The following is a 25,920-nucleotide window of genomic DNA, read 5'->3' as shown; positions in this document are numbered from 1 at the left end:
ATTAGATTTACGCTCTGTGTTCAGTCTAGAAAGGAAAGAAAAAAAATCACAATTGCATCATAAACACAGATTTTTCTTCTTTAAAGCTCTCCAGAAACAGATGATACTGGTCTCTCACATATTTCATTTGGTGAGAATTTTCAGAATTGCATTATATGGGAAAATAAGAAACTGTGAGTTCAGCTCAATTCTGGACATCACCTGCAGAGCTTATACCTCAAACTCACATGTCCTAACACACCGCACTTTTTCCTGTGTTCTCTAAGTGAATGACACCAATACCCACCTCACCCAAGGCAAAATTGCAGCATTCAATTTACTTTAAACACTTAAAAAAAAAATTTCACTGCTCAGTGCTCTTTAGGGTATCCCCATCGCTTCCAGGATGAAGTCAAGCAGAGCTCCCCGGCCCCTGTGAGACCTGGCCTCTCCTCTCCCTAGCCCTGCCTTGTGCTCACCAAAAGACCTGAATTTCTTGCAGTTCCCATGACCTGTGTCGCCTCTGAGACCTGCCACAGCTGTTTCCTATATATAGGGCACCTTACCCTCTCTGTGGCTGGCTTCCAGAGACTTCCTTCTCCTTTGTCCAAGACCAGGTTAGGTGTCCTCATTCGTTCTTATGTAGCATTTTGTGTTTATGCTCATGACATGCAACACTGGGTAGTATCGATTGTGTATGCTCCTGCCCAGCCGGTCTGCCTTACCACCTCAGCCCCCTCAAGATCACAACCAGAATCAGGTTCTCCTTACTGACTTGTGAGCTTCCTTTATGCTCATTGCTTCTCAGCTGAGCATCAGTTCAACTTAGCAATCAAGAGTAGTAAGAATACAGTGGGAAAATGTGGATTTGAGTCTTAGACTCACCACTTAGTCTGGGTCTTATTTCCTCAGCTGCAAAACAGGGATCATAGTAGCACCTACCTCTCAGGTTGTTAAGAGAATTAAACAAGATACAGCATGTAAATAGTCTGGCACAGTGCATGCATTCATTAAATGGTAACTAGAATTAAGGTCACTTTTTCTTGTCTCTCCTATGGCTTTTGCCTCATTATTTATTTATTTTTTTTCATAAAGGCATGGCCCTTTTGTGAACCAGCTAGAGGAGTTCTTTCCCTTTGCTCAATGGACAGGGCAGTCACAGCACACCAGAGGCACTTTGAACACTTCCTGACTCAACCCTCCTGGGAATTAGACATTTGTCATCAACCATTTTGTCCCAACTTTTCCACATGGATGGAAGGGAGGAAGACACTGGGTGGCTGCTACATTATGTGAGCTCAGTGTTAAATGAATAAAGAATGAACCAGTTCATTCCCCCCGCCCCCATGTTTCTCTGTGCCTGTTCTCTACCATGAAATACTAGAAGAGGGAATGAAAGAATTTGATCTATTTTAAAACTCACAACTGTTAAATGCTAACTCTCCAACTATTCACAACCTCTTTGATTTGCAACGAGTGATTAGCCTGTTTGTTACAAATGAAGGATATATTCAGAAGCCCTAGACAGTGGTGTCTCAAAGAGCTGGCGACAGCTCATTTGTCTCAGAGCCAATATCCCACCCTGCCCATCAGCAATCTGAGAGACAGGGGATCTCCTCAAGCAATCTTTTTAACTTGAGTTTTCTCTTAAGGAACAAAATGAAAGGAAGGTAGGGAGTATCTATTTCATTTGCCGTAATGCAGTTGGTACAGCAAGGACCTCTGCGGAAACTAGCCCTGCAATAACGAAGCTCTATTTCCATATGAAAGCAAAGACAAACAACAAAGCAGAAAAATTAAGTGTGAGGAAAATGGACAAGAGTTGAAAATAGAGTGACTGGGTAATAATGCAGAGTTGGATCAGGCAGCATCAACTATCAAGAGTATCACTTTTATATCTAAGAGTATGATTTGCTTAAGAGTAGGGGACAGCTCAGAGAAAAAAGAAAATATATGCTGTGTCCTTCCCATGAGCCAGGCCTGACCTGGCCAGTGTATACACATTCCTTTATTTAATTTATCTTTTTAAAGTTTTAATTTAAATTCCAATTAGTTAAAATACAGTGTAATATTAGTTTCAAGTGTGCAGTACAGTGATTCAGCGCTCCCATGCTCCTGGTGCTCATCACAGCAAGTGCACGCCTTAATTCCCATCACCTACATAACAGCCCCCCCACCTCCCCTTTGGTAACCATCAGTTTGTTCTCTACAGTTAAGAGTCTTTTTCTTGGTTTGTCTCTGTTTCCTTTTCCCCCTTTGCTCATTTGTTTTGTTTCTTTAATTCCATGTATGAGTGAAATCATATAGTGTTTGTCTTTCTCTGACTTCGCTTAGCATAATACTCTCTAGCTCCCTTCACATTGTTGTAAATGATAAGACTTCATTCTTTTTTATATGGCTGAGTGATATTCCATTGTAGATAGACCACAACTTCTGTATCCATTCATCAGTTGATGCACATCTGGGCCTTTTCCATAATTTGGCTGTTGTAAATAAAGCTACTATAAACATTGGGGTGCATGTACCTTTTCTAATTAGTACTTTTGTATCCTTGAGATAAATACGTAGTAGTGCAATTGCTACCAGGGTAGTTCTATTTTTTCTATTTTTGACTTTTTGATGAACCTCCGTATTGTTCTCCAGAAGGCTGCACCAGTTTGCATTCCCACCAATACTGTAAAAGGGTTCCCCTTTCTTCACATCCTTGTCAACACCTGTTGTTTCTTGTGTTGTTGAGTTTAGCCATCCTAAAAGCATGAGGTGATATCTCATTGTGTTTTTGATTCACATATTCCTTTATTTGATGGCTCAAGTTTATCCAACTAATAGGTGGAAGAACAGGAACTTGAACCCAGGGCCTGACATCAAACCTCTTCACTCTGTACCCCTATAAGAGCACTATGTCCTCAGCTGTGAGTGAGCTGTAAGAGAAACCCAGAGGAGTTTTAAAAATTTGTTTTGTTTTTTTCTTCTCTAATTTAGTGCTTATCGAGTGCCTCTGAAGAAGAGTGAGGGTTTCATTCAAAAATAATAATACCATCAACTCTATGCCAGACACTTGTCCAGATAAGGACATAGGGGAATAAGACACAGCCCTTTTCATCAAGGAGGGGGAGGCAGACAAGTACAATTCTAAATGTAAGAATGGTGACCAACTTTCCAGATTCCAGAAGGTCTAAAACATGGTCTTGAAGAGTAATGAATGATAAGGCCTGTGATAGAGGTATAAGATGAGCATTAAGAAGAGAACTAGTATTTGTAGTGTGCATGTACACAGCCACATTACAGATGAAGAAAATAAGGCTCCATAATGTTTCATGACTGCCTACGATCACACAAGTTATAGTGGCAAAGCTGGGATTCTTTCTCAATTTATTTGATTCCAAAGTTCATAGTCGGGGATCCCTGGGTGGTGCAGCGGTTTGGCGCCTGCCTTTGGCCCAGGGCGCGATCCTGGAGACCCGGGATCGAGTCCCACGTCGGGCTCCCGGTGCATGGAGCCTGCTTCTCCCTCTGCCTGTGTCTCTGCCTCTCTCTCTCTCTCTCTCTCTGTGTGTGTGACTATCATAAAAAAAAAAAAAAAGCCCATAGTCTTTCCATATTACAAAGAGATGGGAGCAACCAGAAAACCTAGGGAAAGCTTCATAGAGAAGCTCTCATTCCCAGGCAACACTAGATGAGACTTATCTTTTGGGAAGTTCCTTTCTGGAACCAGCTAAGATCTATAACAGGTTTGTTGGTGAGCTACTTTGATCTTTCTTGGAAAGAAGTGGCATAAATAAGTTCAATCATTAATTAAAAGGCAATAAAGAACTCTTCCTGCTAGCTGAGTTTGGATTCATGGAAAAGTTCTTTTAGGAATAATCCATTCTAATCCCAACACTACCTCGAGGAAGTTTTCTTGGGAAATCTGACTGAATTTTAAAAGATTAAATTGTGTGTGTAAAGTGGATTTTTAAGAATGATTTTTCCCAAGGAGTGGCTCCTTCCACAGGTGGGACTGGTTTAATTAACTATAATGAGTGTGAATCACCCTGAGAACTAATCTATTTTTCAGAAGTATTCTCCTAATGTGAGCGCACTGAGGGCTCACTGCTTGCTTCCAAAGGGTGGAAAGCAGGTAAGGGGCCTGCAACAGCTTGTTGAAAGATTTATTGGGATTCTAAAGTAGATCTCTGGTCTTAAGTAATATTAACAATGATCCTCTACCAGGTTCCCAATTCTGAGAGTTCTAGCTGAACTTGGAAGGAAGGGTCAAATAGCCACTTGGGCATAGCAGGGATGACTAAATAGCTACTACAATGTTTGTAAGACCAAGAACTAATACCTAAAGATATATAATAGCCAACAAGAGCTAATGATATATTTGATACAAAAATTGAAAGGCAGAATCTTAAGAAAAAATACATGAGACATATCTTTTAATCTTTTCATTGCTGTGTGTGTGTGTGTGTGTGTTTTGTATTTCAACCTTATTGTAAGCTCCCTGAAGTCGAAGCCAAATCTGTCAAACTGTTCTTCTGTTCCCCCCAATAATGCCCCAGGATATATGGTAGTAAAGATGACCTTGCAAATAGCCATGTAGTATTTCCCTTTCTAATTTAAAACTGCAGCTATAGATGCTATTTCCTGATTGATTAGTTTATGTGATTTGAAGTTATTTTTTTTATCAGGTGCATACCTATTAAGATTTTTACATCTTATTAATTGACCCTTTTCTCATTATGAAATGTCCCTCTTGATCTCTAGTAATGTTCCTTGTCCTGAAGTATTTTTCTGATGTTAATATAGTCATTTTCCTCATTACTTTTGTTTTCTTTTAAATTCTTGAGTTTATTTAGAATAATTGATCTTATAGTCCTTGTCTGCTAATTCTATAATCTGAACCTATTATTTCTGGGTCTATACATATTGACTCATTTTTCTTCTCTTTGTGGGTCACATTTTCCTGTTTTGTAATGTCTAGTTATTTTTATTGAATGCTGGACATTGCGTGTGTTACATTGTTGAATGCTGGGTTTTCTTTCCCTTCAAAAAGTATTGAATTGATTTGACAGGCAGTTAAGTTGTTTGATTATTAGCTTGATCTTCCTGAAGCTTATTTTAAGCTCTGTTCTAGTGGATCTAGTTTGGCCCTTAAGACAGTATTACATTTCTAAAGTCTTCATTGAATCTTCCAGTTATTTAACAAGCTAGCTTCACTTTGGCAGGCCAGAATCTGTCTCCCTAGTCTATATGAGGCCTAGGAATTGTTCAGATTAGGACTTCTATTTCCTGACCATATAAAGCTTTGCTCTATGCATTTGCATCTTCATTTTCAGCCAAAGACTCAAAGGAACCTCTATTACATCCTGGAGTTCTCTATAGCTCCCTTTTCTCTTGTATCTTATCCTACTCTCTCTGATTGTGTCAGTCTTCCCAAACTCTAGTCTCTGTGTTTTCAACTCAGTGAGACCTCCATGCCCTGCTTGGGTTTTCCCTGGGTACAGCCCAAAAACTGCCTCCAGATAAAAAGCTGAAACAATTGTAGGATTTACTTCATTTCCCCTCCTAAAATCAGGGATTGCAGTCCTTTGCTGCCTATTTTCAATAACTAAAAGCTTTTGCTTCACATATTTCATACATACTTTTTAGTTATTTACAGTAGGAGGTCTAGTCCAATATCATTTATTCTGTTATGACTATGGACAGAAACCCTGCTTAATGATCTGTGTCAACCTTGACCCCAATTTCCCTTTATTCTGGGGATATAGAGAAATAACAATATTTTTCTCCCATTAATCTTTAATTGATCCTTGCTATATGGAGATGTGCACTTGCTGCCAGGATTCTGCAAGTAACTGGATCTGAAGTCTCCTAACCAGGCCATGAAAATGACAGGTAAACATGGCTATCATCATGTATGGAGCAGACTGAGTACCATTAAGAAACAAAAATGAAAAAAAAAAAAAAAAAAAAGAAACAAAAATGAAAAGTAAGAGAGTAGAGCAGCCCGAGTGGCCCAGCGGTTTAATGCCACCTTCAATCCAAGGCCTGATCCTGGAGACCTGGGATCGAGTCCCACCTCAGGCTCCCTGCATGGAACCTGCTTCTCCCTCTGCCTGTGTCTCTGCCTCTCTCTCTCTCATTCTCTCTCTCTCTGTGTCTCTCATGAATAGATAAATAAAATCTTTAAAAAACAAAGTAAGAGAGTGGAAGAGGAGGATAAGCAAAGGAAGGAAGGAGAGAGAGCATCACTAAAAGAAGAACGGATAAGGAAAAGAACAAGAATTTTAAATTTCCACACATTAAGTTTTTCAGAAGAAAACACTTCTGCCTAAAGCCAGGGGTGCTGTGAACGTGGAGGCACAGTTTAGAAAAATTGGTCAAAATATTTGTTTTTATTCATTGCATTTTCTTCCTTTTGCAAGGAAGGAAATATTTAAGATAAATCCTTATAATAAGACAATGAAAAGTGATAATGATAGCAGAATATTTTAACTTAAGAATACTTTTAAAAGTTATTCAATGAAGACAATAGATTTTGGCAATGAAGTAAAGGTGGGTATTGAGTGCTGGAGATGTCAATGAATAAATATTCTAGCTGTGCCAGATAACACAGCTAACATGCTCCTTTCAGCTTCCACAGCAAAATGGCTTGCTATGTGTAGTCTATGGCATCAGTAAATAATCCATTCTAAAAGGCAACAGGTGTTGAGTTCTTACTTCTTACTTGTATTTTTAATTTATTACTTGTATTGCAGGCTTAGCTCTTTAGAAACAAAGCCCATACTGTTGCCATAGTTGCCAGAGTTATTAAAGCTAAAGGTATTTTTTTCTGACAAAAGACAAATGGCTGGAAATTAAATGTGCTTTTGTTGTTGATGTTGTTGTTTTGTTTTTTGGCTCAGTGGGAAAAAATTTTCCTATTTAACAAAAATCCTCAGCAATGGACTGAATGGGCTGGGAATTGCAGGGGATTTCCTAGGAGTATTTCTATCATTTTTCAAGGACAACCACAATGTAAAACTAGCTGTTTCCTCTTACTCCCTCTTTTTTGTTACATTGGAACACCAAGAAGACCAGACACTGAAGATGTGAAAAGATGTCTCAAAGTACAGCTGTATTAAAATGGCTACTAGGAGCAATTTAAGTGCCCAAGGAGAGTATGTGCATGAGTTTCTGGCATTAGCTATGTGGATGCTTCCTCTACTTGTTGCTGAAAGGAGAAAAACCTTCCCCTCAAGGATGATTTCAAGCAAGAATTTTTTTGACCATTCACATGATAGTTTGCTGTTTTCCTGCTTGGTCCACCACTCTACTATAAGTGAGGATAGCTCAGAAGGAGGTGACATTCATTGATTCTAAACTAAAGAAGGGACTATTAGCAGACGTGGGGTTGGAGCACATTTCCCAATTCACATTCTCACAACAAGGATTTAAAGAGAGCAGAGGTATGCCTGTCTCTCCCTTCAATGATGCTCTTAAGGTGTCTGCAATATGTAGAGCCCTAATTAAAAATGGTATTTGTGCTGTTGAGGGGCCAGAGTACACAGAGGCAGCAGTGTGGCTGGGCTCAGTCCTCTTATGAGTGCTCTCTATTTGTTGACTGCCATTCTAAAGTCCAAGTTCCACAGGGGGCCAGTTCAGATGACTTTGGCAATGACAGCACCAGCAACTGACAGTAGATGGAAGGGGACGGGTGTTATCCTCAGATGGGGAAGACAACATGACTCGTGCCATCTGAGTATTTACAGTCTCATGAGAGAGAGAAGCACACACTCCCAGGCAGCACTGGTAGAGCGAGAAAAGGCTTCAGATGTCATTGGCTCGTCCGAAGGAGTTCTTCAGATATCAAAGAGTAAAAGTAAAGTTATAAAATTGTTATGCATCGAATTGTGTTTCCCCAAAGTTCATATGTTGAAGTCCTAATCCCCAATACCTCAGATTGTGACTGAATTTGGAGGCAGAACCTTTAAAGAGGAGTTATGTTAGTGAGGCCATTGGGATAGGCCTTACTCCATCCACCCAGTGTCCTTAAGAGGAGGTTAGGATATAGACCTGGAATGCAGGAACACAGAGAAAGACCAGAGGACAATAGAGAGAAGGCGGCCATCCACAGGCCAAGGAGCTAGGCCTTAGAAGAAATCAACTCTACCTATACTTTAACCTGGTTTTTCTAGCCTCCAACACTGTGACAAAATTGATTTCTGTTGTGTTAGCCACCCAGCCCGTGGTACTTCACGCTGGTAGCTCTTGCAAACTGGTACAAAAGGTAAAGGAATTTGTCCAAGTTTCCATAAGAATTTAGGGTCAGAGTTCTGAATCTTCCAGAACTGCAGTCTTCCCATTTAACCACAGAGCACACACACGTACCTAATAGAGGAGTCACTCAAACTCTAAGTGGGTTTTTTCCCTACTATCCAGTGAAACCATAGAGGCCTATAATGGGAAAATGTGTGCAACTCAAACACTACTGCAGGGGACCCCAGAAGCCTAACTCTGGAGACTCACATCTGATGTCCTGGGGGCACAGGCCAGAAAGAGCGCAGCGAAGGGGCCTGTGGCAATGTGCTGAGGGAAGCTACAGGACCTCTGTCCTCTCCCCAGCTGGTTTCAGCCTGTTCCGGGTGCTGGGTGACTTTGCTGCCACCACCAAACACACACCCAGCTTAAGGGTAAATGCCTCCTCTGTTCCTGTGGTGCCTAAGAGCTTATGTAGGGGCTATTTTTGAATGACTGTGCACAAAGAACAAATAAATAACTCCTGCTTAACTGCAAGCTGCTTCAAAGCCAAGTCTCTAAATCTTCGGATGCTCTTCTAATATAGAATGTCCACGGAGCACCCTCTCTCTCCCTGTACATTTGGTCAGAGCTCTCCACACCTCACCTTTTCTTCTGGCCTCCACTCCCAGATGACATATGGGCTGGGCTGGGGGGGTCTCTGAGGGAAAGAGTCTCCAGCCTGGGCAACTGGACAGATGGGGCTGCCATTCACCGAGATGGGCACCATCTGGGAAGGACCACGGGTCAGGAGAGAGACAAAGAGTCTCAGTCATGCAGGAAGACCTGTGAAGTTGAATGTGAGCCTGTCCTGGGCTGGAGGCAAGCCTCAGAAAGTCTCAAGCAGAAGGCTGACTGGTGAATGGCCTGCTCATTGGAAGCATTTCCTTCATTTCTCAACATGGATCCATCTTTATCAGCCATATCACACGTTCCACCAAAGCAACTTCCCTTTTTGCAGATGCACAGTGAGACTTCTCTTTTGATATATTAAGGTTGGGCTCTCTGCAGAGACAGGAGTAGGAAGCATCCCCCCTACCTCCCCCACAATGTCCTTCCCCTAACTTTGACTCCTGCTGCCACCTGCTCCTAAAATCCTCCCTTCATCCTCCTCCATCCTCCCTCTCCACATGCAGCTACCCATTTGCACCCATGCTACCTGTTCAAGCTTCCTTTGCCAAAGGGAATGAGGTTGTTTGCCTCTCATCAGCCCTTTTGCAAACACTTTTTCTGCTACAACCATCAGTGGGAAGCTGGGGCTATCTAGTCTTCAGATGCCAGCCAGGCCTTCTGGGGCTTGCTGAGGAATAATGCTCAGTGGGTGGCAGTAAGTGTGGCATGCATGACTTCCTTCAAGCAAAACCAGAGGGATGTGAGCATTAAGACCTCTTGAATCAACAGGGAGTCAATGTTTGTCAATGAGGCAGCTCTCATAAAGCTGGCACCTCTGCATCTAGCCCTTATCTGTGCCTTTCCAGAAACTCTCACTGCCCTCAAGACCAGAGCAGCCAGCCCTGGGCTTGGGCTGGGACTCCAAATAAATGAGCTGCAATGCTGAAAAACCGTGTTATGCCCAGTTGTTCCAGTTATTTCAGGATACTTTTCTGCGAACAGGTTGTCCCTGATTGCCACACATTTCCACAGGAGCATCAAGCTGTCAACCCAATTCATCCAAAGCTGACAACTCTTTGATCTGAGGCCTTCAGAGTAGAACGTGTTTATTCTAACAAGTGTCCTATGAACACCAAACGTGTTTATTCTAACAAGTGTCCTATGAACACCAAACGTGTTTATTCTAACAAGTGTCCTATGAACACCAAGATTCTTTCTTATAGTAGGTTAACAGACACAACAAGATTACACAAGTATCTGAAATATCTAGTCACAAAATCAGATATTTCAATAGCAAGGGACATTCAGATTTCTCCAGTATTTGGCTCCAAGAGATCTGATCAGTGAGATTCAGGGGAAGTGGCAAAAAAGCCATAGACCCTGATGAGGGAAAGCAGCCGATGAGTCTGACGCTGCTCCCAGTTAGGCTAATTGTGTTCCATGAACATACATTGGCTGCAGGGCAAATCTGCATTCTCTGTAAACAGAGAACAGGCCTAGGGAGATGAAAATAGTCATGGGGAGGATTTAGAGACTGTCTTGCCTTGTTAGTATTAAAGTTTTCCATTGTAGCAGTGTCCTTAGAGCTTATTTTGAAAAGCAGTAAGTCAAGCAATTTGCAAAAGCAAAGGTCTTCTTGTGGAAACAACAAAGTGTAGGATTTGAGTCTGCTTTGCTGAGCATTTCTGCTACTGACCAATGAGTGAAAAGATAAAATATGTAATTGGAGCTAAAAAACCTCAAGCACCCACAAGTGTCCAATTTCACGCTCAGAATGCTGGGTCTACAATGTCCACAATAGCTAAACTGTGGAAGGAGCCTCGGTGTCCATCGAAAGATGAATGGATAAAGAAGATGTGGTTTATGTATCCAATGGAATATTCCTCAGCTATTAGAAACGACAAATACCCACCATTTGCTTCGACGTGGATGGAACTGGAGGGTATCATGCTGAGTGAAGTAAGTCAATCGGAGAAGGACAAACATTATATGTTCTCATTCATTTGGGGAATATAAATAATAGTGAAAGGGAATAGAAGGGAAGAGAGAAGAAATGTGTGGGAAATATCAGAAAGGGAGACAGAACATAAAGACTCCTGACTCTGGGAAACGAACTAGGGGTGGTGGAAGGGGAGGAGGGCGGGGGGTGGGGGTGACTGGTGACGGGCACTGAGGGGGGCACTCGACGGGATGAGCACTGGGTGTTATTCTGTATGTTGGCAAATTGAACACCAATAAAAAATAAATTTATTATTAAATAAAAAACAACAAAATTCTGGGTCTAGTACTACCAGTGGGCTTTTCAAAGCCCCATTTGTTAGAGCATGAAGGTAGTGAGGGAAGGCCACGCTGTGGATTAATAAGCTGAACACCTAAGGGGGTGACGGGTGGGAGGGTGTTTTCATTGGTATTCAGTAGGAGGCTCTTTAACAAATAGACCATTTACTACTGGGAGAACTCTTTTCTATTTGCTCGATTCTTTTCAAGCAGTGGATTTCTTCTTACAAGACTTTTCAAAGCTGTATTTCCTTGATGCATCTCTGTTGTTAATGTCACCAGGATTTCTAGGGAAGCAAAATGAACAGAATCTGAAAGTCCAAGAAATCACATGAAGCTTGTTCTTCTTCCTGGCTAACTTTTTAACAATGGACTGGTGAAGAGTCAGGTTGGCGAGAGTTCAAATCCTTGCTCAGCCATCCTCAAGTTAATTGTCTTCACTTAAACTTTCTCAGCTGGAAAGTCGGGGGAATGATACCACTTCATAGGGTAATCAGGGAATCCACAAACCAATGTGAAAAGTGATTCTTACCCTTGTTCCTCAGACCCTTGGGTTTCCCTCGTGGTGTTGCAGGAATTGCTAAGAGGGGGAAAGGTGGGCCTGCGTGATTTCTCCCGCTTGAGCAGGTCCGGGGCCTGCGGCCTCATGCCCCCGGGTTCCCGGGCGGGGCTGGCCTTGCGGGCGGCTGGGGGCTCCCCGCGAGAGGGCAGCTCTGGCATCCGGACGTGCGCGGTGCTGGTGCCCCTCATCCTCCTCTCGGCCAAGTGTGCGCAGTGAAGATGGTGCCGGGGGGGGGGGCGGGGGGGGCGTTGCGCGGGGCCAAAGCAGCGTCGGGAACCTTCCCGGCTCCCGCGTTCTTCCGCAGGGCCTCGGGCCACGGTGCAGAGGCCCGTCGGTGAGGAGGTGGGCGCAGGTGACCTCCGGGGACCGCGGCCTGTGAGGGAAGCCGGTCTCGCCCTCGGCCGGTGCCGCAGCCCCTGTGCCCTGGAGTGGCCGGTGCGCGCCTCCCCGCCGCGGGGCGGGACACCTTTGCCGGAAAGACCGGAGGAGCCGCGGCGGAGCCGGTGGCTCTTTCAAGGCGGGTGCGCCGTCGTGGGTGACGCTGGCAGGGGCCGTGGCTCGGGATGGCCGCAGCTCGAGTAGGGCCGCCCGGCTAGGGGTCCCCGCGCACCCGGCAGCCCCGGTCGTCCAGATCAGACTCCGCGCACTGACCTTCCCTCCCCCGCTGGGTCCGGCGAGGTGGGAGGTGGGAGGTGGGAGGTGGGAGGTGGGCACCGAGGCTGTGAGCGCGGCCCGGGCCCCGAAGGGCACGCGTGGGCACACACTCCGCAGGGCGTCCGGGCCGGGCGTCGTCCGAATCCGGGGAGACCCACGGAGCAGCCGGAGCAGGTGGGTCAGGGGCGGACCGCGGGGCCCTGCTTGGCCGCGCCGTCCGAGTCCCGTCCCTTCCCGATGGCTCCGTGTGCGCCTGCGGCCGCTGGACGCCAGGGCCCTTGGGGCTGGAAGCAGGCTTTCCGCAAGGCCGGGAGAAGCGCCCTGGTCCTCGTCTCTGCGGACGGCGGCCGCGCGCTGGCGCCCAGGGTCCGGGTCCCGCCGCCGGGGTAGCTGCGGCCGCGGGGCACCGGCGTGTGGGCAGGCGCTCCCCGCCCCCGCGGGCCTCCCGGGCCGCCCGGCACACCCCGCCGCGCCCCCCGCTGCCCGGCAAGGCGGCGCCGTGGCCCCCGCCCGCGCCCCCGGGAAGCGCCGCCGGTCGCGCGGCCACTGCCCCGGGGCTGAGAGCCCTTCGCGCCGGCGCTTCGCGGGGGGGTCGGGCCGGCGGGCGGCCGCCCTCCAGGGGAGGCCCGGAGAGCCGAGTCCCCGCGCCCGCGCCCTCGGGCGCCCTCTGCCGGCGGCCGCCCCCGCAGCCCACGCGGCCGCAGCCGTCGGCCCCTCGGGCGGGACGCTCCGCTCGCGGGAAGGAAGCCCGCAGCCGCCCTCGGCCCCCGACGCGCCGCCACAGCAGCCAAGTGGGGAGGCCGAGGTGAGGGGGGCGGGGGCGGGGGCGGGGGCGGCCTGGGAGCCGGGATGCGGATGCCGGGCGGGAAGGTCCTCGCCCCAGGCCCGCGGGACGGGAGCTGGCGTGTTCCTGAGCTAAGGAAGCGGCCCTCAGGCTGAGCAAGGAGGCATCACGAGCTCAGGAGAACCAAAGCAGAGCAGCGGGGGCGCCGGGCGGGGACACGGCGGCCGCTCCGCAGCCAGACCCGAGACCCCGAGACCCCGAGACCCCGAGACCGCGCGAGCGCCTCAGGCGCCGGAGCTGAGAGGCGCGGGGCCGGCGCGGGGCCGGCGCGGGGCGGGGCGGACGCTGCGGGAGGAGCCTGGCGGCCGGCGGGCCGCACCCCCTGCGCTGGCCCCGGCGGCCCCGAGGCGGCTGCGGCGGAGCGGCCCGGGACCCGAGGCCCCCGGCGCCCACGGGGCCTCCCAGGGGGCCCGCCCCGCTCCCGCCGACGGACACGGGGCTGGGGGGGCAGTGAGCACGCGCTCCCGAGTCGCCCCGCACGCGAGCTCGGCCCCGCCGCCCTCCTGCCTCCTCCAGGGGCGAGGCCCGGGCCAGCGCGGGCACCCACAGGCCGCCGGAGCCCCGCAGAGAAGCCAACGGAGAGGGGCGCGGGCCAGAGGCGGGGTCACGGCAGGCCTCTTGGCAGGTGGCCTTGGGCACGGGTCCTCAGCGAGCGGCGCCAGTTCCTGGGGCACATGGGGAAGGGGGTCCGAGTCAGCCAAGGGGCCTGCAGTGGGTCAGCCCCGTGTGCCCGGCGCACCCGCCCAAGGGGGGCAGGAGGCAACCACGGGGGAGACGAGACCTGGTCTGGACCCGGCCTGCGCGTGCGACAGCACCGAGGCTGCACGGCCTTTTTGTCGCCTGCCTGTGAAGCTCGGCGTTTTCTTTTTAAAGAAGATGTTCATGTAGTCATTTTACAGAGAAAGAGCACACGCAGGGGCGGGGCGGAGGAGAGGGAGAGGCAGGCCGCCCTGAGCGGGGAGCCCGAGCGGGCCCATCCCAAGACCCCGGGGTCATGGCCCCCGCCCAAGGCCAACACTCAGGGACCGAGCCGCCCGGCGCCCCCAGTGCTCTGTTTGGGAACCGCACACGCTCGTCTCCTAGAGAGGCCGCCACATTGCCACCTGCTGGCTGGACCGCAGCACCAACAGCTTGGTCCCCTCCGTCCCGGAGGGCAGGAGTCTCAGGGAGGCAGCAGGGCCGTGTTCTCTCTGCGGACCCCTTCCCCGCCCCTTCCAGCCTGCTGGCAAACCCGGTCATTCCTTGCTTACAGCTGTTTGCTCCGTCCTCTGCCTCCGTGATCACAGGATATTGTTCCTGCGTCTCCCTAGGTCGTTCTCCAAATCTCCCTCTTTAGAAGGTCACCAGTCATTGGATTGATGACCCATCCTAATCCAGCATGACTTCATCTTAATTGATTACATCTGCAATGACCCCATTTCCCAATAAGGTCACATTTGCAGGTTTTGGACTGGCATGAACCTGGGGGAGGTAACCATAGCATGTTTCTTGACAGGTTTTCTTCCCTAATGAGGACAGTGAAAAGCCATAGAACAGGCTAGTTAAAAATGAGCTCTGGAGTCAGGCTTTCTGGCTCTACAAGTCTGACCGTGTGCCCAGAGCAAGGTTTCCTCTTCTGTAAGCCTAAGCATCTGCATCTGGGAACAACAGCAGTTGCCCTGAAACTGTGATGAGGATTTGATGAATTAAACTATGCTAGATGCTGAAGCTACTGGGCATCCTATTTTTGTTCTTGGATAGGTTGTAATTTGATAGTTTTGGAGGGGCACCTCTTTTCCACCATATTCTCTAACTGGTTACTGCCGGTGATTTGGTAAACTATCACATACCTTTTTGGACCTTCTAACCACCTTCTTAAGCTTCTGATCTTCTAACCACCATCCTACTAAATTCTCATTGTTTTCCAGTGGTTTCTCTCCATTTTCTTGGTAGCCATCACACTAGCTTTAAGGTCCTCAAAAAACATTAACATGTGACATTAAATGATTGTGGAACTCCATGAATGTCTGCAGGAAGAAATGACATTCCAGAAAGCACGTCTGTTACCGGAGACCGGTTTAGATATTCTGCTTCATGCTCATAACAGGATGAATGTGTGTCTATTTTATTGTCATATCATTTGATCCAGACCAAATCAATTCAGCTTCATGTGGGCAGGGACCTGTTTCTGTCATCCTGGTGGATTCCCACCGTGTACAATACCTGTAGACAGGTGCTTGGTACTTCTGACTCAACTTCTGAGCAGATCGTCTGCAGTCAAAATGACTGACCCAGGAAGGGATGATTCGTCCTAGTCATCGTATACTGAGAACCCTATCTCACGAATGTGCTACTTGTTTTTTTTTTTCCAGGTCTAATCAATGAAGGGCACAGGATTAGTCTTGAATGCCACTCTTTAACCCTGCATTTGAAGTGATTTATTTATATAAGCAAAGTTCTTAAAGACCTCAACCTAAATCATCCACTAAAAGACACAGGAAAGCTTATAGAGATCTGTAAAATCTAAACACCATTCAGATACCTCTGAACTAATTTCTTATGGTCACAGGTTCTTCCAGAAGGCCTTCTACGATTACAACGGACAGCACAGGAGCCAGAATAAATCTTCACCTGAGTGCGTGTGGCAACGTAGACACACAGCACCCTCTAAACATGTTCAATTGAGAGATGAATAAAAGCAGACCATGTCAATGCTGACCACTGAACTCTTGAAGCTTCTAACGGAAAGTGGCTCAGTATTCCTTTAGCAGCTTCACACATACAAACGTAAGAAAATCAAACAGGAAAACTGGAAAGGAAGTCAGCTGAACTGGTCAGGTCCACAATCCATCACCCGTTTTGTGACTACAAAGCACACTTCTACAATTCCCTCACTGTCCTGAGGCTGGGGGTGGGGGTGGGGTGGGGGAGTAATTTGTTTTTAGATATAGTAAAGACTCTGCATTCAGTAACAGCAAATCATGATCTTAATGAAGTTCTATATAGCATTTTCCTCACAATCTATATAGTTTAAAAAATAAATCTCAAATATCCTTTTCCAGTTTCAGCCTGAGGGCATGTCTCCTATTTCTCATCTTTTTCAACAAGGATATGGGCTTTCTCTGGTTGGCCTTTCCAAAGATGGTCCATGTTTCTAAGATCCACCCAACACAGTCTTGAGATGTTGACTCCAATGAAGCCAAAGGGGATAAAGTCATTAAAATAATATAGGGCATCAATATAAAGATGACAAGCTCTGATAGGTCTCTGTCTTGTAACATCTCAATAAGAGGTTTCTAAGAAGTGTTCAATGCTTTTTTGAACTGCTCAAGACTCCCAAGAATAATAATACGTTCACACACAACATCCATAAAACCTATTGAATTTTATCTCAATATAATATTCAAAAAAATGCAGCAGGAAGGCACTATTTGTTCTATGTATTTATTTATTTATTTAACACTTATTAAGTACCTACAATGAACCAGGAATTATATTTTATTGTTTAAAAAATTCAAAGCTGTAAAATATGGCCCCAGGTGAGAGGTTACCAAAAGCAGCCGGAAAGGATCAAAATCACTCACTCCCAAAATTCTGCTTTGCAGCTTGGCTAAGGATCAACCTCAAGATGGAGATGCCCCCGCCAAAGACCGAGAAGGAGCTCGGGAGAGCCAGCCCAGGAGAGGAGCCAGATGATGGGTAGGAGGCTCTGACACCAGCCTCACCTAGTGCATTAAGGCATAGGCGCACATCTCGGATCTTGGTAGGATCTCCCACCTTGCCCTCTAATTTGGTTTTAAATCCCTGACTTCTTTCCCTTTTCCCAGTTTAAAAAAAAAAAAAGGTAAAACAAATAAAAAACATTTATTGGGATATATACTTATTCTCCCAATGATTTAATTGTTGTTTAAGTCAAATCTAAAATTAGAGTCAACAAAATGTGTGGTTTTCTTCATCCTCCATTAATGATGAGAACCGTCCTTTCAAAAACTACACTAAGACGATGTCATCCTAAATAGCAATCCGGCTTTAACTGTAGGGCATTGAATCACCTTGAAACAAATTACAGTCACTGTGATTAACCAATAGGTACTGTACTGGGTATTGTTGGGGTTTCTTTTTGGCAAACTTAGAACAAACCAGAGAACAAAATTTAAGTCTTCATCATCATGTAGAAAAATAAAGTAAACCTAAAGTATATACCTATGTGTCAAGTGATTCATACTGCAAAAGTAAAACTAAAATCTACACTTACAGCAAAATTTTAAAAATCCTTAGTGCAAGAAACATAACCAATTAATACAGATCAATACTTATTAATGAGTATGGAAAATCTTCCTATACAGAGGTAGAGTCCAGTGCACAAGGTTAAAACAATATTCAATAGTCTAAACAAGACTGAGTCAAGGTTTTACGGAATCCACGTTAAGTTTTAAGTTATCAGACTGTATGTACATACATACAATAAATAGACTATACAATTTTTTAAAGTAGTTTAATAAACTCCACAAAATAATAGCAGATGCATTGAAGTATTTACATAATTCAATTTTCAAATCTCTCTCATTCAAATAAAAGGGATAAAAATAAGCTTTCTGCTTTAAAGGCAGCAGAACCTCTTTCCTGAAATGGATTGGTAAAATAAGATACTTTACATGAGAGGAACTAATTTATGCTTGAGAGGTATTCATATTCAGCTAAGAAAATATGTCCCTTTTTAAGCTATATAGATTAGGGAATATAAAATATTTTCTACATTTTTAGATCTCTATTTAAAGTTCTAAATCCAACTCTTACTTGAAGAGAGAAGCTCATTTTGGTACCCATACAGAGTATATCACACCATTATAATGGAAAGATAATTAACTTTTCAGATTCTGCGTGTTTGCTTTTGAAAGTTTAGGCCAGAAAGAACCTGACGATATTTCTGGTCCAAACAATTGTTTACACGATACAAATTTCATTGAAATCTAACTAGCATTGCACTTCTGGCCCAGGGATCTTGGGATTTAAACTTTTTGAGCCCCTTCTATCTCCGAAGTACGTTTCATCAGAAGCAGGCATGTGTGAGGCGTATGACTTTAGGGGACCCAAGACTAATAAGATTTCAAAGTTTTCCACATTCACATAGCAGGAAGATGAAACACAGAGTATCTGCTGCCATTTCCCTTGCAGAGGCTTGAAAAGGGAAAAAACTTAGAAGCCTGTCATTGTGACCCAAGAAAATATGCAAAAACCCAGAGCACTCTATGCTTCACTGATTCAGATTCTTAGACTTGATACCAAATTTACTCTGATATTCTATCATTAACCCTTTTATTTTACTTGATATAGAGGATTCTCATCTAGCCCATCAGGAAATTAGGAGAGTCAGAAAATGAAGAAGTACAGTTCTAATTAATGAGGCATAAACCTTCACAGTTTGAATTTTGTGTAATTTCTCTAAACACCCACAATGAAAACGCAAGTTGAGTTTTTTATTCAATCATCCTGTGAAAAATACCTCAGTCAATAGTAACATTTTGTCCTTCAATGATTTTCCACTGGAATAACCCACCCCCCTTGGTTTTTTTTTTTTTTAAATTTTAGATTTTTAAAAATTTTTATACAAATAGACTAACTTTGATTTAAAGTAAACATATAAAAGTTGAGAAGAATATTGCTTGCAACAATGGACACGGACATAGAGGAGTGAACTGGGCTGGGGATACAGAGAGAGGCGGCTCCTGCTCAGTAACCAAAGGCAAACACCTAGCACTGGAGGAAAACTTCTACCAGAGGACACGCTCCGTGGCATACTGTTCCTTCAGCCCATAGAATCTGATTGATTTATAACTACAATTTCAGGTCAGAAGAAAAAAAAAAAAAAAAAACCAACTGCGAGAAAATTGGAAGACACAAGCACCCATATGATCTAGAATTTTCTTGGGGTGAGGAATAAGGACAGAAAGGGATACTTTTGGTTCAGTACTACAGTCAAGTTAATTTTGCCACCGTTGAAGAAAAACTATATAAAATCAAGGTGTACAGAAATATAACAAGCGCATCCCACTTGTAAGGAAGAAAGCTCAGAAGACAGCTCGCAGGAATAGTGCACAGAGAAATGACCAGTACTATTTATTTGGATGTCTGTGCCATGGTGGGTACAAACTATATTCTCTGCTCTGTGGGACCAAAACCAAAACAATAAAAACAAACAAAATCCCCCAAATCCCAAAAAAGCAGCTAGAAGGAATGCAAGAAGTCTTACAGAACATACTGATCCAAACGGAGGTGGATAAACGCAGGACTCTTGTCTTTAATGCACATCCGACTTTGTTACCTATGGTTGTGTCTCTCCATCATACTCATCTATCGACCAGATGGGGACATAAGAAATGGCCAAGCCATTTCACCTTTTCCCTGCCTCTACACGACTTCCCTTTCCCTTTGTTTCCTTCTCCAGGATGAGAGTCTTTCCTCCACGAGGGAGTGCTGTTAATGATGATGGGGAAAGGCATGGAACGGGGTCTCCGGAACACTGATGTTGCTTCCCTCGAGGCCTAGTTGTGTGAGGGCCACACAGCGTGGAGACGGTCATCAAGGTAGCCTGACAAAGCTATCAATTTCAATTTAAAAAGAAAAGGAAAGGAAAACAAAACCAAAACCACCCCAAGTCTGTCTTCTCACACTAGAGGAGAAACTGAGGGATGGTGTGGCCTCCAGCAGGCCCCCCCTCCCCATGGTTAGGAGATGATGGCCGGGGACCACCTCGGCAGAGTCAGATTGTCAGCACTCGCTGACCGCTTCCTCATGGGTCTACGCAGGTCCTTGTACTTGTCCTCGCAGAGGCGAGAGATGGCCTAAGGGGCAGAAGAGAGACAGTTCAGGTCAGGACCATCCTGCAGGCACCCTCCCTCCCTCACTGCTGGGGACCCCACGGACAGCACTGCTCGGAGTTCACATGCGGCCCAGTCCTGTGCCCTCACAGGGGGGCTTACAGACACAGGCCCCATCTCCCTGTGCTGACTGAGAAAATCACCTCAAAATGGGAGACGACTATAGAGTGTTGCCTGGGCTCAGCCAGACCCAGGTTCAAGGCTGGTGAGCCGCTCAGGGCCACAAGCCGGGCCTATGTCTCCATCGAGTCCCGCACCCTTGTCTGCACACGGGGTGAAGAGCACCCACCCGGCATGGCTATCGTCATGCCCCAGGGCTCTGTGCTGTAGAGAGTGCTCAGAACATCACTTGGCAGCAATTATGTGAGACCAAGTCACAGCAGGTAGAAGTCTAGTGAAGAACGAAACTGGGCAGGAAATGTAGCACAGGGAACATGGGGACCATCCACATGTCCTCACAGTCTCGACTAAAGACAGAGAGACTCTGGTGGGAGTGCCTCAGCCAGGAGCAAGGCTCGGCCTTCCTCGGGGCTCAGAGCCCAGCCATGGCTCTTTCGGGGCTGCTGCTGGGTGCAGGTTGGGAGCACGTGATGACAGATGCTGAGCCAGCTCACTCACTCCAAATGCCCTAGCCTTCTGTCAAAATGACCCAGGGGTGCGGCTGACTTTACTCATGATGATACAAAAAGGAAGTCTTCTAACTTGTACACAATTCAAGCAATAGGCCAGGGGTGAGGCAGGGGCTAGGGAAACAGATACGGTACCCACCTGCCATGAAGTCACCATCAGGGACAAAGATACAAAAGTGGCGGACCTGATGACATCACCATGGCTCTCATGGGGATGATGACAGTCATCCTTCCAGCTGCTCTCTCTGCTTCACCTTGAGCTCGCTCTGTGATCTCTCTCCCCATACTTTCCTCTCCCCTCACCCACTCTGCTCTGGGCCTCCCCTCCTCGGGCCCCTATCACCTGAGCTGGCTCCCACTGTGGGTTCTGAAGCAGCTCCTTCCCTCAGCCGGAAGTTTCTGCAAGAGTCCTCATGCCACCAAAGCCTACTCAGTGAGGCTCCTGATGACAGCAACCCCTACCCTATTGCTTCTTTTTTACTCACCTTCTAACATATGAGCCAGTTTATGTACCATGTTTACTCCAGAAGGGCAAAGTCTATCAATTTTGTTCATGATAGCGCCTGGTAACCAGGGCCTGGTATCAGAGGACACGGAGCAAATATGTGTAAGTATGTGTCGAATGGATGTGTAAGTACCAATTAAGATTGCACATAACAGAGGCACGCACATATCAGGGCAAGGCCAAAGTACTGGAAAAATAGGGCACTGGTACCGGTTCGCATTCATTTTCCAAAACCTACAACTGCACTTTACACAACAACTCCAGGGGCAGCAGGGAAGGGGCACTAGAGGAGAGATAGGAGCTCCAAAGGACAGGTGAATGAGGGCAGGAGACAGGCTACAGCACTGGGCATCCCTTGTGTGAAATACGTTTCATACACATGATCCAGGTGACATACTTAAAGAGAAAAATCACATTCCTTACAGACATTAGAGCAATGACTTTTTAAAGTAAGTTATTTTCATTTACTTAAACTTGTTGAGATAACTGTCGTTTCTCAGCTTATAAACAGTACACGGTCTGAGTGTAATATTACATTGAGTTAGTAATGCACTACCTTAGTAGGGATTTCATTATGCAAACTCTTAGCTTTAATCCCACCTTCGGCATGCATACAGAGATGTGACTTGATTTCAAGGAGAAATAACCAGGCTAATGAAAAGATACCGTGCACCTGCCTGGCTCCATACTCTACCCTGTGACCCACACACACCTACTTGGCCATCTGGTGGCATATCTGGGAACATACAGAACTTCAGGTAATAGCCACTTCTAATGTGTCTCACCCCTCCTTGCCTCCATGATGGGGTTCAAACTTGCTAACCAAATAGACTAATGGAGACGCTGGGGTCTGGAAAATAAGGAAATCCCATTTCTTAGAAATTACTTCAGAGAAGTGCGAGCTGCTCTTGCAGACAGTGCTTCTGTCTGGCCCTACAGAAGAAGGGTCTGCATCTCAGAAAGCTCCGACTCTCAGGGGAAGAGAGAATGGTTATGTCAGGACTACGGTCTCCTCTACCCAGCGAGCCTGTGGAGCCAACAAGCACTCCCTGGTCCCACTCGGGTAACCTGCCGGAGCTGACAGCAAACACCAATGATCCCCAGCTCAGCCAGCCTGTGTGCCCACAACTCGGCTGAGCTGTACCCCTAGACACCCTTCCTCAGAGAACCATAGACCTGCCTCCTTGCAGGTCTGCAGATGCTGCCAGGAGCTGCGCGCTCCTCAGCTTGGCACCAGAGGAACCACTGGGCACCAGGGCTACCAGAGCCTGCTGCTCAGGCTGAAACAGGGGGCCCAGCCACGGAGAAATCGAACACACAGTCAAATTTCATGTGTGTGCTCAAGAAAGTCTGACAACACCCGCCTAGGAGCACATCCTTCAGTGGAAGGGTTTTCCACTTCTTGCTCAAGAGAACTGGGAGACTTAAATGAGCAGCTGCTTCCTAATGGCCAGCACACAATTACAGCAGAGCGGCTGAGTTCTGAAAACCTCACGAGGTTATTTTAAACAGGGCTCAATAATCCAGTCTATTCCACAGTTTTACTAAATTTCTTCTTGGGATTAGCATGTTACTTATTTTTTACAATTTTATTTAAAATTTTGGCTTTCTTAAGCTTGCAATCCATAAAAATCTCTTTCCCTCTACCTCTAGACGTTGTTTGATTCATAGCTACTAACCCTATCAGACCACCACTCTAGCCATCTTGACCCTGTATTGAATAAGGGGATACCATGTCACTCAGATTGGACAATAAGACAGCACAGACCTCTTGGGTCGCACCAAGCTCGGGACATGACTGTACCATCTACTGCTTTGATCAAAGGGTCTATGGGATGAGACCACAACCGTGGTAATGGTAGAGGTACAAAGGGCCTTAGTACTCCTGCTCTGGAGGAAGGGGTTTCAGGAGTGATCCTCCTTGTCACCCCACTACTTTTTATCCAGTCAACAACAGTCAAACAGGAAGAGCTAGGTGCAGATATGACACTGAGCTATATATATGCAAGTCATAAACATGAAAGTTACACACCTTAACAGTGAAGGCCCTAAATCCAGACCAAAACCAGTGGGGCTGGCCCCAGCTCTAACTGGACTGTGGAGAAAAGATTTTGAAAAACATAAAAAAATAAAAAGCAGAATATAACCCTTTGGGATTTCCAGTCATTAGGCTCATCTGGTATCTTTTTTCCTTATAAAAGTGCATGTTGAGAAATACTATTTTGTATAAGCTTACTTTTTACAAAACAGGTCTCTTTTTTTAAGATTTTAATAGAATCGATGCACACTAAATAAAAACATATTAAGAAGGTTATTAAAATATGATTGTATGAATTATAAATCCACTAAATGAATCGACTAACTCTAAATCCAAGGCTGCCTGTCTTATTTTACAACAACATGCAGTGGGAGGAATTGGCATTGTGACCTCACACCTCCAGGACACGCACATGACGCTCCTGCAATAGCACATCACAAACTGGGATGTTAAAGCATCTTACCTCAAGCTTGTGAGCCCTCTCCCTGCTCAGGGGCTCCAAGGGAAAGCTCAGGTTGTTTGCTTCTGCCAGAGAACGAAGATCAAAATAATACTTGGCATAAACACTGGAAGGAACATTGATGTTGAACTGGAGCAGTTCCAGAAACTGCCGCTCTAGTTCATTCCTGCAAAGACAAAAATAGCACATGTTTAGCTGCGGTATCAGGCTCCGTGCCCTGCTAAGGCAAGCTGCTAGAGACCAGACTCCAGAAACTTGCAACCTCCAGGGAGGAAAGCTATCTAATTAATTGCCTGATTGGACCCCAGAGTTGCAGTTTAACCACCAAATTGGTGTTAAAAGCTGAATGATCAAGTGCCCAGAAGGATGAAGCCTGATTAATTGGGATGGTCACCTGGCAGTGCTTCGGGGTGAGACCCAACACACACAGCAGGCTCTGGCTACAAAGCTCAGCATGAACCATCAGACGTGAGACAGATGAAGCAGTCAACAACTGTCAAGTGGAGTCTGGTGAGAAGTCCACATAGGAACCCAGGGGAAAAGCCTCTGTTAGACGTAGAGGCCTGTCTTTTCCTCAAGAGCCCTTTGCTACCTCCTGGAAGAAGAGCAGAGGAACTGCTGTAGGGCCTTCCTTAGGCAAAGCAGGACAGAGAGAACGAATCGCAGCCCTGGACTCACAAAAAAGGGAACCTACCAACTCTGAAGAAGGACAGCAGGTGGATTTTCGAAGATGGCGGAGGAGTAGGGTCCTCAACTCATGGCCCCACCAACCTACCTAGGTAATTTTCAAATCATCTGGAACACTTACTAATTCGACCTGAGATTTAAAGGGAGAACAGCCGGAATGCTACAGAGAGAAGGGTTCTCGCTTCTAGCAAGGTAGGAAGGGGGGGTGCATGGGGGGGGCGAAAGCCTCGGGACAGGGCAGCCCAGGCCCGGAGAAGCGGGAACTTCACGCACCCGCTCGGCAGGGTCCCGGGCAGGGTCCCGGGAGGGGCAGCCGCGGAGCCTCCAGCCCGGCGAGAGCACCACGCGCCGCGGGCCGGTCTCGGGGAAGGGCGGGGGCGCGCCTGGCGGGGCCCGGGGAGCAGCTCGGCTCGGGCGGCGGCTCCGGACCCAGGGGGCTGCGCCCTGTGCCTTCGGGCGCCGCGGCCCGGGGAGCGATTCCCGCGGCGCGGGCCCCGGGTCCCGGGGCGCTGGGGGACAGAGCCAGCGATCCTGCGCGCCCCCTGGAACGGGAGGAGGTGGGGAGGGCACGGGACAGCGAGGACCAGGACGCTCCTGCTGCCCGGCGCCCCCAAGCTGTGCAGATTGGCGCCTCCACCCAGCGCCCTCCAGGAGCGTCTAGGCCAGGGGGGACCGGGAGCCGCGGGAGCCACTGCGGGAAGCTGACTCCAGGGCTGGAGAGCTGGCCGCCGCCAGGCTTGTTCCTCCTGTGCCACCTTGTGCCTGGGATGAAGTGGGGCCACAGGGAGCAGGGGCCTCACGGGATAAACAGCTCACACTGAGCCGTGCACCTGGCAGGGGGCGGGGCAGCCCCTCCACGTGCACACACCTGAGAATCCGCACAGCAGGCCCCTCCCCCAGGAGACCAGCTGGAAGGACAGGGGAAGAGCGAGTTCCTGACCGAGCAGCGCTGGAAAGCTCCAGGGGAAGCCGCGGGATCTACAGTATATCGAACCAGACTATACCCCTCCTTTGTTTTCTTTTCTTTTTCTTTTTCTTCTTCCTTTTTCCAGTATAACTCGTTTTTAGTCACTCTGCACTGAGCAAATTGACTAGAAAGAACTCACCACGAAAGAAACAATCAGAACCAGTACTCTCTGGCACAGAGTTACAGAATCTGGATTACAATTCCATGTCAGAAAGCCAATTCAGAAGTACAATTATGAAGCTACTGGTGGCTCTGGAAAAAAAGCATAAAGGATTCAAGAGACTCCATGACTGCAGAATTTAGATCTAATCAGGCCGAAATTAAAAATCAATTAAATGACATGCAATCCAAACTGGAGGTCCTAACGATGAGGGTTAATGAGGTAGAAGAACGAGTGAGTGACATAGAAGACAAGTTGATGGTAAAGAAGGAAGCTGAGGAAAAAAGAGAAAAACATTTAAAAGACCATGAGGAAAGGTTAAGGGAAATAAATGACAGCCTCAGAAGGAAAAATCTACGTTTAATTGGGGTTCCAGAGGGCGCCAAGAGGGACAGAGGGCCAGAAAGCATATTTGAACAAATCATAG

The 25,920-nt window shown here is 46.9% G+C and overlaps 1 protein-coding gene across 9 annotated transcripts in view; it reads right to left on the bottom strand.

Annotated features, from left to right (window-relative positions):
• Window positions 1-16,599: 16,599 nt before the first annotated feature.
• The window catches only part of CCNY (cyclin Y), a 335,063-nt gene continuing 325,742 nt past the window's right edge, over window positions 16,600-25,920 (bottom strand). For all 9 annotated transcript variants that reach the window (XM_077896652.1, XM_077896657.1, XM_077896651.1 and 6 more), the window contains 2 exons: window positions 23,683-23,845; window positions 16,600-20,011 (listed from right to left, as the gene is read on the bottom strand). In XM_077896652.1, coding sequence (XP_077752778.1) covers window positions 19,895-20,011; window positions 23,683-23,845 — 280 coding nt within the window. In that variant the 3' untranslated portion in view covers window positions 16,600-19,894. The remainder of the gene's footprint in view (window positions 20,012-23,682; window positions 23,846-25,920) is intronic.

This window comes from Canis aureus, chromosome 5, assembly GCF_053574225.1.
Source record: "Canis aureus isolate CA01 chromosome 5, VMU_Caureus_v.1.0, whole genome shotgun sequence".
NCBI lineage: Eukaryota > Metazoa > Chordata > Mammalia > Carnivora > Canidae > Canis > Canis aureus.
Note: the sequence above shows the minus strand (reverse complement) of the source record. Positions and strands in the feature narration are given on the sequence as shown.